The sequence below is a fragment of the Haemorhous mexicanus genome, chromosome 3 (assembly GCF_027477595.1).
Source record: "Haemorhous mexicanus isolate bHaeMex1 chromosome 3, bHaeMex1.pri, whole genome shotgun sequence".
In the NCBI taxonomy this organism is placed as follows: Eukaryota; Metazoa; Chordata; class Aves; order Passeriformes; family Fringillidae; genus Haemorhous; species Haemorhous mexicanus.
Window position 1 is genome coordinate 46378057 of NC_082343.1, and position 14664 is coordinate 46392720.

The window sequence follows — 14664 nt, forward strand, 5'->3', positions numbered from 1 at the left end:
ACTGATATCACAAACAGCTAGTCAAAGGAAAAAAAGGAACACTAATTTTAGAAAATTGTAGCAATTAACTAACTACAACTACTCCTCCAGTTGCTAACATGTAACTGGAGAGATTAATTTCAGACATGATAATACCTAATTTTTTTAAAATATTGAGTTTTAGACCTGAAGTATTTCCAAAGGAAAGTATTTACCTTTGCTTTAGACCATATCTTCCAGTCAAGCAGCAGCTTTTCTAGCAACTGGACATCTTGAATAACTGCAGTAGAATCTGGGTCAAGCTGGAACTGCCCATTTTCGTTTGTATAGAGAATCTCATCACTGCAGCATCCTTCAAGGAGAGTCTTAAAGAGGGGGGAATATTTTTTTTTTGAGTATCAAAACATAGCAGTAGTTGTTCTAGCCCATTTATAAAAAAATTAAAATCTTGAAAGAGACAGCATAATCTTGATAGGCAAGACATATCTTCCTGGTCAACACTAATCTTGCTTCAAATCACTGTCCTGCCTTTGTAAAAACAGCATCAAATGTACAGTTAAAATCTCAGAAGTTTCTAGATTTGTCCTACTATTGAACAAAATATCAGGTTTAGAACAGGACTTTACCTTCAGCATGCAAAATCCAACAATGCATTTTGGTTTGATCAACACCCGACGAATCATAGAATAACCATTACAGTTGTCCATCTCCTGTATTCTCTGCTGGTTGTATTTTGTTAAAGACAGTATAAGCTGTAGTGCTAAAGCTTGAGTGTCTTCACAGCTGCTAATCTCTACTACCTGAGGAAAAGGCAAATTTAGTAAGACAGTTTAAGTGGAAAACATCTAGAAAAAAAGCTTTGTTGCACTCCTAAATAACTACTTATGGATTAAATCTCTTCTAAAGCATTTCAGATTATGTACATAGCCTTCCTTTTGTCTGTGTGTACTTTCAGATATTATACTTGATCATTTCTACTGTGCTAAATTATGATCTGCTAAGGAAATACAAGTCCCATTACAAGAATTTCTTTCAGAGAAAAAAATCTGTTCCAAATAAATTTTAAGTAGAAGGTTCTTGCCATACTACAAAGACACAAGGTTGTGAAATACATGAGCCACTAATAAGAATCAACTGCTCACCCTGAAAAAAGTATTTTTTTAAAGTGTTTAAGCTATAAGAAAAAGGTTCCTGAAGTTCTGGACTAAGTCTAGCTGTAAATGTCTAACACTGAAGTTTTATTTTATCCATACAGAGACCAGTAAATTTACAGATGAAAACCAGGAATTCTTTCCCTCTCTTTGCTTTCTAAAATTCTTCAAGTCCAAGAGCAACTAGTATTTTTACCAAAAAAATACAATAATGAAATCTCACATTAATGAGATTTCAGGTCCTGTAGGCTCTCTTGACATGCACCTGTTAATTCTGCTGCACTTACACTTTTATACACCTGTAATATAAGACCTGTATTGTCTCACAGCTGATCTATTATTTGCTTGCCTTACTGATGCAAACAGTCTTCAGCAGGATCTATAGCAAATACTCAGCATAATTTTACATAATAAAATAACATGGATTAGGATTTTCACCTCAGATTTCACTACCAGTGGTGAAATTACAACAGCCAGTGTCTTTATAACCATTATCTAATGTGCACTTGTTTCTACTCTCACCATATCTTTGAGAGCAATACCAGAGGTATATAAATCAGGTAAGTCTTAGGCCTACAGTAGTGTTTTCAATTAACTGTAGTTAACTTCGAGACTGCTAGCACAAATATTAGCCTCTCTATGTACAGGTCAGAGCTAAACAGTAAGTTAAGGCTTTACTATTTTTCAAATAGCAATTTTTCTTTGGATAAGCCTTTGAAGACAGGTGAACAGTTATCACCAAAAAGCTCTCACTAGTCACTAAAAAAAAAAACAAAACTTTGCACACCGTGTAGTTTCATATTTATTAATACTTGCATTGTGAATATCCTGTGGTTAAAGATATGCAATGAATTTAGGTGCCTCAAAATCAGAGACAAAAAATATAATCACTCCTAAAGCACCCCTAAAGATAATCTCCTTTGATATTTAAAAGCTCCATTTCTAAATCATAATGTAACTCCATCTTACACACTGGCAATAATATAAAACCATAATACAACAGAATTATAATTACATTTCCAGTTTAAGACAACCTGCATGATGCCATCTTATGCTGCAGGTATTTTCCACAAGTTTTCTTTAACAGAAAAGCATCACATGCAGAATAGAGCAAGGGAGCTAGAATAATGTGATTTTCTACACAAGGTACAAGGAACATTTTATATGGGAGAACACATACACACACCCTACTCCTCCAGCCCCTTACCCTAGCAAAGAGGAAAACAAATGCACCAGTGCCTCCAATTTCATGTAGTATGCTCTGAAGAGTTTTATATTCAACTGGCTGAAGTGCTTTTAGGTGATGAGAGTCCAACACATTGCTCTGAACTTCTTTCAAACTGAAAGGTCTCTGAGAAGGTACAGTTTTCACCTGACCTTTCAGTCTAATGACAGGCTCGTATATGGTGTACTGACCAGGGCAGCTCGTGGTATAAACAACAGCAAGACTCTCCTGAAAAGAAAGGAATTTAATTTTTTTTCTAGAAATTCAACACAAACCCCCCCACCCAAGGATCCAAAAAGCCAAACACAAAAGTCACCTAACAGCAAGCAGTAACAACTTTGGCTGTTCATTTCTACTTTACCACTAACATGCACTGAGGTTGCATGCAGATGCATGTACACTAAAATGCAGCAGGATTCCCAAATCTTAGCAAACTCATGCAATAGCTAAAGCACAGAAAATTAAGAAAACACTAAGAAATTTCACCAAGGATCCCCCTCTCATCACCTTAAGACTTACATAACTGTTTTGCATAAAAAACAAAGTTACTCACAAATTTAAAATAAAATGAGCATATAGAGTTATTGAGTAGAGAGTTTCCTTTTCTAAAATGGCAAGATCAAAATACTGATGGTTTTTAAAGTCTCCTCCAGCATTTTCTTTTAATTCTATTCTTTAATCAGTTTTGTCATAAGACAAACTCAACCCAAGTTTTATTAATAAACAGACTTAAACCAAAACCAAAGCTCCCATGGGAAGAAGCTAACTTTTTTCCACAGAAATGTAAAACTATCTTTATTGGAAGGTTATTTAAAACAGAGAAATAGTTTCATTTAAGGAGCTTGCACTCTATGCAAAAGTGTAAAGACTGATTTATAACTTGAGCACATGGTTCTTCCCTCTGCCTATCTGGTGTTCCTTCAGGCAAAATAAGCTTATAAGTTGCATGACTGATTTATTAAGCTCTGATCCAATTCATTTCTTCTTAACCTACCCAAAGTTTAGTACCATTGTCTACAAGGATCACATCCAGACAGAATGAGCCTTTGCCTACAGCTACAAAATGAAATCAGAGAAATCCCTCTAGTGGGAACAATTCATACAGCAAGAATTACAAGTGTATGAATTGCCAGAGCATAGTAGGCTTCACTGATAAGCACGTTTTATTTTATTGTTCTGCTAGCAATAAGTATATTTACACCTGCATCTGGCAGGGCTGTTTCAGGCAGGAAAGTTGAGAAAAGCAGAATCTCCCAGCTGGAAAATGACTTTTCAGCCAAATGTGATGCAAACTTAATTCCTCCAAAACCTTCAAGGACTTTGGATTAATTCTTTTGGTTCCTTAAAGCCACATAAATCCTCATTTCTCCTCTTCTCCCAGTTTTAATCTTAAGAGGTTAATTTAGCATTCCTTGGCTACTTTTACACTAAAGGAGGGAAGAGCTATGTATCCATCCTAAAGCTTTTGGAGGCACCTGTTTATCCACTCTGATTTAATGTGCATGATTTAAATTATTTATAGATGCTGGAACATTTAGAAACTTTCAGAACCCAACCTAAAGCAAGATGAAATGGTCACCCTGTGTGGAGGTCAGCTCCCATTAAAATAAGTAGGAAGAGCCCCACAATGACCTTAATGAGAAGAGGATTTGATCGTGTCTGTTTTGATCAAATTAAGCACTTTGGGAAACAGCAGGAAACACATTCCCACTTTCTTAATCAGTTCTAAAAGATTAAGGACCATTTTTAGGTGGAAACTTACAATTAGAGGCCCAACATCCACTTCCTTTTTTGTCATGAAGAGCTCCTTAATTTGTTCACATTGTAGAATCTCTTTACTTATGTACTTTGAGCAGTCAGTCAATGTTTTGCCATATTTACAAGGCATTACAGATGTGAAGTCCGGGCCACACGTGTATAAGTAAAATGCTTCCTCTGGTCCAATATTTGCACCTAAAATCCAGAAAATAACTATTAACTCTTTACTATACAATAAAGCAAAATTCAAACATTGGCTAATAGGATCAGAGACTTCACAAAGAACGTCACCAGCTGGATTTTTTAGGCTCTGATGATGAAACAATCAGTGCAGCCCTAATGATTGCTATTAGCTACAGTAGATCAGTGACCTCTGATCTGGCCATCACAGGCCAGATTAATTCAGTGGCAAAGGCAACTGAAACCAAGTCAAGAAAACTACCTGCATGAACTGAAGATTGACATCTCTGAATAATTTTCCTCTTTAGACTTAAAAATTCATCTATCCAAGCCTCCTCAAAGCTTTCAAATCATAGTGAGATTACAGATAGCAACAACATGCTGCATAGTCTTGGAGACTTGGGCAGTGACTGAGCAGGATGTAACAACAGCTCTCTACAACTGACAGAAGGAAAATAAAAAACTGTATGAAGAGAGACCAAATGAACCTTCCTCCCCTTTCTGGGCAGCACATCTTGGATCTTCTGTGATCTGAGAACACAAACTCAGAAGAAGCATCCAGAAGGACTCAGGTCTGAGGTGTGGGTGCATGACAACTGTACAGCAGCAAATCCAGGGCTCTCTGGATACAACAGTTATGCAGGTGGCAGGCAGGTGGCAACCAGACCATGTAGATTCTACAGGTTACATTTAGGACAAGTTTCTCACCTATGGCCCACAAATGCACATCTGTACACACAGGACCTGCATGCACCACACATCCTGGGCAAACTGATCTCACTTGTGGAGCAGTCCTGACTGGGCCACATCATCTGAAATGCCAGGTGACAAAGCAGCAGGGTTCCAGCCTTCAGCATTAAGCAAAAACCCAGAAGTACTAGATAAGACTTCCCAAGGAAAGAGAATTATACATCTAAGAAATCTCTAAAGTCCTACAAGTTCTCTAAATCACTACAAGTTCCAGAAATAAGCTTGCTTAACTCAGAGCATTCAGTGGTTCAGATTTTGTTAGCTTTTTAATATGCTTTATACAATTTGAAGCTATCAGGTTAGTAGCAGGTAAGTGAAATCAATTTTCCAGGTAAGAGACTGAGTGCTTTAAGAAAAAAAAAAACTATAGAGCAAATGTCACTCTCTCTCTATCCCCTACCCCAAGGTATTATCTTTCGAAAATGCCAAGAAATTTGCCAATCATGGCACTAAACAGAAAGCAAGAAAATAGGGCAGAAGGATACATTAGAAAGTATCCAATACTGAAACATTTGCCTACATTCTCCCTGATATATGATGCTGCTAAAGGGTGTATTGTTGTTTTTACTGTAAAAACTTGGCATGTTAAAAAAGACATTAAAATAAGCCATTGATTTTGGAGAGGAAAGAGGAAATGGGCACTTATTCAAGAAAAAAGCATACAAAAGTACCATTAAATAGAAGCAGATTTCCAAGATCCCATCTACCCGACAATCGAAGCAGATCTTCTTGGGATGATGTGCAATGGCCAATCATGCAAAATGTTTTGTTGCTGTCAGATGATAAGCTTGTTTTCCTTGGTAGTGCAAAATCTAAATTAATCTCACATTGCCTAAAAATACATATAAAACAAACAAGTTGAAATACTAAGAATTGATCAAAATTGCTATCTAAGATATTCAGCTGAGGTTTAAAATTCATTTTAATATTCAGTAGGTGAGAAGCCATGCTGTCATCAACAATAAATTACTGAAGTCCTCTTCAACATCCAGGCACCTTACAACTCAGTAACATAAGATATATGAATTCCAATATTGCACAGAACAGATGAATAGAGTCCCAGCTAGCATGAAATCAAGTTTTCCTAGCTCTGAAATACCTTCCTTCTTTCCTCTGACCTCAAAGAGGAAATGGTATGTAACACTCTACACACTTCTAAAATACCACAATTTTTCAATCATTTCTACTACTCCTAACAAGTCAAAAGTCCTTTGAGCATGCTAATGCACATCATGAAAACTGTGGTTCCCATTGGCTGGAAAACACCATGCTGAGGATTTGCTTGGACCAGGAAACATTGTCAGAACTGGCGAGCTGCACAGCCACAGGCAGTAAGCCTGACACTTTCAGAAAGCATCCAATTAACTTAAGTGCCTTTACATAAACAGAATGATTTGACTGTAAAGGTCATTCAAAGCTTCCTGAAAGAGCCTAACTATTATCAAACTAGCAGCTAAATCTATATATAGAGAGGTCTCAACAACTACACATGGGGAGAACACTGTAGTATTTTTAGCTTTCCCCTATATCTCCATATTGGGACTTTATTGAATACCAGCATGCCCAGAATTAACATAGCCTTCGCAGATTGGACTTTAGGAAGAAAGGGTAAAGACTGATATTTAATAAATTCCTAATTCTCTAACCAGTGAATAGTTCATGCAGGCACAGGCCCACTCAACCTAGCATCAGGTACCTCATTTAGGAGCAGGGACCTCAACTTTGCAGTGGAAGTAGTACTTCTCACTATCAGTTTTTGTCTGAAGTGTTTTTTTTAATCTTCTTCCCTATTCATTTTTCTCAGTGGAACAAAGTGACTTCCTTTTCTCCTACTTCCAGCAGTATTGCCTGACCTACACCTCCTCAATTTGGATTCAACCAGATACATTATGCCTACTGCTAACTTTATGCCATAGCTTATTTTGGATCTTACTCACAATCTTGTAGTACTTGCCTCTTTCACTTATTTGTGATGAAGAAAAACACTGATGTCTGCACTGGTCCATGGTATAAACTGACAATTCTCAAAGTGATCCATGAATATTCTGGATATCTCTAATACTCTAAAAAACTCCTACCAGTGTAACATACTCCCTTCTCCCATCCTCCTACAAGACTACCCGACCTTAACTGCAGCTTGCACCAAAATAATGCAATGTGTTCTTAACAGAAAATATCTGTAAAAGAAAATAAATATCTAGGTACAACTAATGTGTTCTTTACCTCTGACCAGAAACCCAGAGCAACAGCTTTCCATGGAAATTTTTCTTGCCTTCTGGCTTCTGCAGGTATTTTAATGCCAAATGCTGCCACCTGCCCACAAGGAAAACATTCCCTGGAGATTCAGCCTGTGCCAGCAGACCAGCTTTCATCTCGTCATTTGGATCCATGCACATACTATGTAAACAACAAAAAAGAAACAATGAGGGTGTGTGTTTTCATATTTCCATTTTAAGCCCCAAATCTGCACATTCGGGCCTCAGTTAACTTGAGATTGTGTTCCTTAACTTTGATAGATAAGTTTTTTGATCACAGATCTATTTTTAGAGTAGTCAACATAAGGTAGGGAAATCATCACAAAACTTTCACCTTTGTTATTTAACTTATCTGCATAATCTTGCTTACATTTAAGATAAAAATATCTCTATTTTAGAGAAAAGTTGAATTCAATTTACTGAAAAAATGCAGGTGCTTTGAACATGGAAATAAAGTGTTCTAAAATGGTAGTTCTAGACACATTTCAAGAATACTTAAGGATTATTTACGAGAACTAAATTAGTGCTAAAATGTGCTCAGAAGATTAAAACCAAGCCTGTCCCAGTAAGTATTGCATAGCAATAATTTTCACAGCTGAGGTGTGAAAACCTACAGCTGCAAAAATCTTTTCCATCTTCTCACATTTATTGTGTCATTTCATTAGAACTTCAATTGCTACTTTGTGGGCAGTTATTTATAAATGACTACATGAAACATGCAAGACCAGAGCTTAACAGTTGAAGCTGATAAACCTATAGCTCTGTATCCAACACACTTGATGTGTGCAAGATGTCTCTACTATAGAAATTAGTTCTCTACTCTCCATCAGTATTCTCTGCAAGTTGCTACTACAGGTAACAATACAATATGTCCACAGGACAGCTTCTGGACTAATGCACCATACCGAAAAATGAATGCTCCGGTGTTCAAGTCTGCCCAAACTTGGATCATCAGAGCTTTGGAACCCAGTGAAATTATGTGAATGCAGCCATCTTCAACAAGTTTGTCTCCCAGGCTTACACATTCCATTCCTCTAGACTTTGTTTCTTCTAGAAATATAAACATGTTGCAATTACAATATAATACAACAACAATGCCTTTCACAGTATGTACCAAGTGTGAAAAGAAACCATTCAGGTACTGCATAGAATTGGGTTTTGTTTGGTTGAGGTGGTTTGGTTTTCTTAAGTGGGTTGACTAATAAGCATGAGTCTCCCTAGAAAACTAGGTCTCAAACAGAAATAGAGGAACTTCACACTAACTCAGCACTTTGTACGTTTCTGTTTGTAATATATAAATTCACTGAGCTGAATACACTCCAACAATGATGCTTTTGACATATCCTATTACATTCCTATGTTGAACTATCAGTGTGCACCTAGAAATCTTCAGATTTTTCTTCACAAATCATCCTACCCTTTAAGCATGATCAGTATTCTTATTTTACCAAGCAAAAGCACAGACCTAACAAAAGCAACTCTAGTGATTTTCAAGGTTCAGGGCTGGGTTTTCCCTCCTTCTATTTAAAGAAGGAAAAAAGAGTCAAGGTATTCCAAGTGTTGTGAATGGGACACATTTTAAACAAGGAATTTTCCCTTTAAAAATTATAATCCAAGAGATTCTGCTTAGAGCAGTTGAGTCCCTACAAAAGTATAAACGGAAATTATTTTACATCTGTTGGTATTTACACGGTGCACGCACAAGGAAAGTTAAGAGGAGTTATACTGAGTCAGCCTGAGGCTTGATCATCAATACACGAAATCAAATAAACTTGAGCAGTTGCTTTCTATAACTACAGCTGCAGCATTTATTATTTTCACCATAACATGAAGTAGCATAAATGCTACTGAAGTTGCAAATTCAATGAGAGTATTTCTAAGGAATTTCTAAGGAAGCAGACATTATTCTAATTTAAGAACTAGGGTTGGAAATGTTTTATCTCTAAGTATATAGTACAGTAGTCATAAAAAAATAAATCAGAAATACTACCACTGCTGTTCAATATCAATCATAAAATTTCAAACTTTTGTATACAGTACATAGATTGGAATATTTGTAACCAGAATCCTTCAGTGCTACCTAAATAAAAAAATAGATTATATCCTCACCTGTGCTGTCAAAACTGTTCTCTCTTACAGCTATGAGTTTGCTTCTCCTCTTGACTTTTTTTCCCTTTTCTGTTGAATTTTCTGCTTCATGAGCATATTCCAGACGAAACCACAGTGAGACACTGAAGCCATCAGACATGTGTGGCCAACAATTTTGCCCAACTAAAGGCAAGTGAATTGGGGCTACATGCCAAGAAGAAAGTAGCTGGTGACTTAAGTTTTCACCATCTGCCTCTTTCTTACTCTGTGACAATTTTGCTCTTTTTGGTAGTCCAGCATTTTTATTGTTGGAAATGCCAGCACATTTTTGTGAGGAATTGCTACTCAAATTTGTGCCATTCAGCAAAGGAAAGGCAAGGTATTGTAATGGATTTATATAAATATTAGTGTCTACAATCTTCAACACACCCTTGAGTAGTACCTCCTAGAAGAAATAAAACAAATAAATGAGAAGAAAAAATAGACTGTTTACACCATGTAGTCAAGTATCATGCAACTAAATAGAAGCCTACTCCTCATTTAAACTTGGAGTCATGTTTTTCCAAGAGAAGTGAGTTTGTATATCCAAACCTACACACATTGGCAAAGCATCAGGTAGCAACAGACTGTGGGCCAACAAAGCTTTGGGGACTTAGTCTGGGCAGATCAGACTCCAAGTTAGCCTGCTTAGGAATCAGCTGAAAAGCAGCAGGTGGGCATTGCACAATCTTATCTCACTTCTGTTATGTGCATAAAAAGACATCACCTTTTACCCTGTGTTTGGAGGCTGGTTAAGAAAGCACACACAGGCCATGACTTTGTTATGGCATAACCAGTAACAAAACTAGCTGAGTCCTTAAGCCAAAAAGTTTCTCTTGTTATTTGGCTGATAATGACATGCTACCATTGAAAATTTGACTTGTGACTCTTTTGTTTGGTTTGGAATTATTTCACACTGTGCAGTAATTATTTTTTCTTTTCTTCCACCTGTATTTTTTTATAGACTCTCACAGAAACCAACAGAGTTATTTCAGCACTATATCCCACACAAGCAGTAGATTCCAGCATCACACCAACCAACTTAGGACACTTTTGAAACTAATTCCTGCTGCTAAAGCATTCTCAAAATAGTGAGATGCCTTGTAACTTTAAAGGAACCGCTTCTAATTTTTCAGTATTATGTTCTGTCATCCATAACCACAAAATCAGTCTCCCTGAGAGGATTCTTGGTTTCTTGTGCTGAAGAGAGTTCCCAGGACCAACACGCCCTTCAAAGCCCTTCTCATTTTCTCTTACCTTTTCCAGTTTTGAGAAGGAACTATTTCTACAAACAAATTTTATTTGCTCCAATCCATTCAAACATTGCTGTGCATCTCCTTATTCCCTCAAATTCTTGGACACAAAAGGACTTTCTTTTTGCTCCATTTTTCTCATTAGACCTCTGAATTTTGCTATGTGCTACTCCATACATACCGTACAAGGAGTCTTCTCCAAAAATATCCTCAGAAGAAGAGTTAGCTCTTCTGAACAAGTCTGTGAACTCATCAAGGAAACTAGCAGATCTACCAGCACCATCTGACATGCTAAAAATAAGGAGACAATAATATTGTTTAAATGGATTTTTTTAAGCTTTAAAAATTCATATTCTGTAGTATTATGAGGAAAGATGAATTTGGAATTTGAAGTGTTTTTCAAAACCATTTCAAATTAAGGAATCAATAACAATTACAAGATGAATTCTAAAGAGATCCAACAGTACTTCCTGATAATTCACTTCCTACCATTCAAAATTTCATTGAATCAATTAGTGCTATGCTAAATTTTGCCCCAGGTTTGCAAAATGGAGTGGAAGTCTGAGAACCAAGTGTCTGCCTGGCAAAGGCTTTCCCCACAAAGCCTCCGTGGATCCAAGTCCTGGGATGGGTTTACATCACCTTCTGTTGTGAAGCACCCTCATTACATGAAGCTGCCTTAGGGCAAACATTTCCTCTGCTTCCACATTCTTGGATTAGCTAGCTGCTCTCCAGTTAGAAATAAAACTCAAGGCATCATCAAGATCTGGGTTACAAAGAAATTGGAAATATAGACTTACATTGTGATGGAATGAGAATTCATCAGCTGCTATTTTTTCCCAGCAGTGTTTAACGCTGTCACACTAGTGGTTATGGTTTCAATTGTCATTTTCACATCTGCCAGTATTTCTTTGTTCCACTAACTCAGAAATAACCCTATATTTACACTAAACTTTCTTGCAAGTTAAAAAAGCAGCTGTATAAATTCACACACCAATGAATTTCCTTTGCCAATTTTGCACTGTTTGACTGTGTATACATTAGATTTTAAAAACCAATATTTAAGTTACTTGGACCTTTAACTCACCATGAAAACTAGATTCTGTTTGTGTCAATATATTCAGAAATCCTCCCAAAAGATGTTTAACAGCTCCCTGTACAAAAGAATAGGTAAAATGAATATCTGAAGAATATCCCCCAGCTCAAAGAACTAAGTTCTTCTAATCAATTCCTGCCTGCTATCAATTTTAATGATAATTTCGATTATTTAAAATTATGGACTGTTTTTATATTTGGCAATGAACAATCTTTTGTGTTCTGTACAGTTCAGTTGCAGAAGAGAGACTTTGAATTTCAAATCATTACCTTTTGCAGGAAGGATACTCAATTTAGTTGTTAAAAAAGGCAACTAAAAAACTCCAAAGGATCATGAGGGCATGACCATTTGCACAACTAACTTCTAATACAAAGTTATGAAGAAAAAAAAGCATGGAATATTTTTTAGGTACATGATTCACAGTTTCTAAAAGTACATATTCAATAAAAAGTTTAGAATGCTGTCATACACATACATACAAGCAGATATCTGCCCTTTTTTCCTTAAAGCCCTTAACAATCATCAAATCCACCTGTTGGGGTTGAACAGTCTTGATAAAAGAAAGACACCTGCAAAACTCAAAAGGTTTGCAGGACAGATACCCTTCAATAAATTACTTAGCTCCTGGAACTTAAATGCAATGCAGTTGACAAGTTTCACATCTTCTAAAATCCCATAAAAAGTGAGAATATTCCAGACCACTCTATTAGGTATGATAAAATTAAATATATACAACTGCTAAACTGCTTCCTCTGTTAATAATATCTTTACCTGTTCTATAAGGACAGTGGCATTTCTCTCCTTCTGATTGATGATATTCAGGCAGCTTTGAAATACATGAGCAAGCACATCTAAACTTGCATTACCAGCTGAGAGCAAGTTTAATTCTAACATGCAAATTTCAGGATACATTAATTCTCCTTGATTGATGTTTTCAGCCAGGCCATTAAAATAACCTGAAGCACCAGTACATCCTGGTTCCGCCTTTGTGTCTGCTCCTAAAAAGAAACCACATGCATTTTACTGAAACTTACTCAGCTGAATACAGTTTGCATGATTTAAGCAGAACATCCAAGGACATATCTCCAACCTTCTCACAGGTAGAAACCAAAAATCCAAAAATAGTCACTAGGTTATAAGCAATTTTCAGAGATTATCATAGCTTTATAGTCCACTTCAGATATTTCTATTTTCCTGCCAACACAGAAGGGTAAGGATGCAGTTTCTCCCATTACATGCTCTGAACTATCTGTCTTCATTTCCTGGGAATTGGACACATACAGAAATGGCAAAATAAGCAGTTCATGAAACGCAACAGTAAAATCATTGTAACAGAGGTCCAAGCTTCTACACAGACTTTGAACCTACCAAGAAAGGAGATAAATTTAAATAATTTCATGTTAAAAGACTGGATGAAGCAATATTTAACTCTGAAAATGCCCATGACAGAATTATAATGCATGATAATCAAAGAAAAAACCCAAACATGTAAGCCTCCCTGTTACATTTTGGAGAGACTTTAAAATATATTCGCATGTAATATGTGTCTAGACCAAATAATTTTAAATAATGTATCATGGAAGTTTTTCAGATTAACTTTTTAATTCAGAAATATTTTAAAAATATTGTAAATCTATTGATAAAGCCTAGTCATGCAGGTAAACAGCAGCAGTTTGATGCAGTTCTATTAAAGGCTGTTGCTGTTCATGCTGATCTCATACCAGAACACAGGCACCCAGGTGTGCTCAGCACAAAGGAAAAAAATTAAAGCAAATTCATGTTTAAAATTAATTACACAAACAGAATACAGCAAGATATGTGCACATCAATTGTTTAGCATAATGAGATGTGTTGTATAACAAGGGGGCTATCAAGTCAAATGAAGCATGTGATTGGGAAAAGCCAAATAGTGCTTGACAAACTTGATTGCCTTCCACAAGCCAGAAACCTGCTGGGTTGATATGGAATGAGCAGTGATGTCTAACTGGATTTCTCCAAGGCTTTCCAAAGTTTCCCACAGACTCCCAGATAAACTGATGCATTAGGGTGGAGGCAAGGGGTCTATGCAGTGGGTGGGCACTGACTGCCTAGGTGCACCCAGAGGGGGGTAAATCCTTTCTAAACTGGACACTGTCACAAGTGGGGTCCCCAGGGATTGACATTGGGCCCAATGGTGTTCAATATCTATTCAGGAGTGATCTGGTGATGGAATCGATCCACCCTGATGGAGTTTGCCAATGATACCAAACTGAGTGGGGAAATGGGCACTGGGAAGGGAGAGCCACCCTGCAGGAAGACCTGGATAGGCTGTTAAAGTGGACTAACAGGAGCTTTATGAAGTTCAACAAGGAAAAATGTAATGTTCGCGTGGGAAAATAGAATCCAGGAGTGCAGCACAGACTGGGATCTGCCTGGCTGGAGAGCTGGGGTCCAGTGGACAGCAAGCTCAGCATGAGTGAACATGTGCTGCTGTGGCAAGGAAAGCCAGTGGGATGCTGGGCTGCATCAACAAGGACATCATCAACAGGGATAAAAAAACCTTTATCCCACTCTATTCAGTGCTTGTCAGGCCACACCTGGAATGCTGTGTTTGGTTTTGTCCCCACTACATAAAAAAGACAGAAGGAAAAGTTGAGAGAACTGGGCTTGCTCAGTCTTGAGAAAAGGCAGCTTACCACCATTTAGAAGCTGTCTACAAAGAAAGTAGACTCCTTTTTTACAAGAAGTCACATAGACAAAAAACAAAGGGTAAAAGGTACATGTTACTTCTGGGGAAATTCCATATAGACACAACAGGAAAGTTTTCCCTAATGAGAAATCAGACATTGGAATAAATCTCCCCATAGAAGTGGTACCTTGGGTACTTTAGATTCAGATGGACAAGGTGCCA

General features: G+C 37.0%; 1 protein-coding gene across 3 annotated transcripts in view; it reads right to left on the reverse strand.

Annotated features, from left to right (window-relative positions):
* LYST (lysosomal trafficking regulator) overlaps positions 1-14664 on the reverse strand; it is a 77387-nt gene that overhangs the window by 37987 nt on the left and 24736 nt on the right. For all 3 annotated transcript variants that reach the window (XM_059841646.1, XM_059841643.1, XM_059841644.1), the window contains exons 9-19: positions 12546-12772; positions 11766-11832; positions 10860-10969; positions 9408-9831; positions 8204-8348; positions 7267-7440; positions 5715-5875; positions 4118-4308; positions 2338-2583; positions 606-779; positions 195-344 (exon numbers count right to left, since the gene is read on the reverse strand). In XM_059841646.1, coding sequence (XP_059697629.1) covers positions 195-344; positions 606-779; positions 2338-2583; positions 4118-4308; positions 5715-5875; positions 7267-7440; positions 8204-8348; positions 9408-9831; positions 10860-10969; positions 11766-11832; positions 12546-12772 — 2069 coding nt within the window. The remainder of the gene's footprint in view (positions 1-194; positions 345-605; positions 780-2337; positions 2584-4117; positions 4309-5714; positions 5876-7266; positions 7441-8203; positions 8349-9407; positions 9832-10859; positions 10970-11765; positions 11833-12545; positions 12773-14664) is intronic.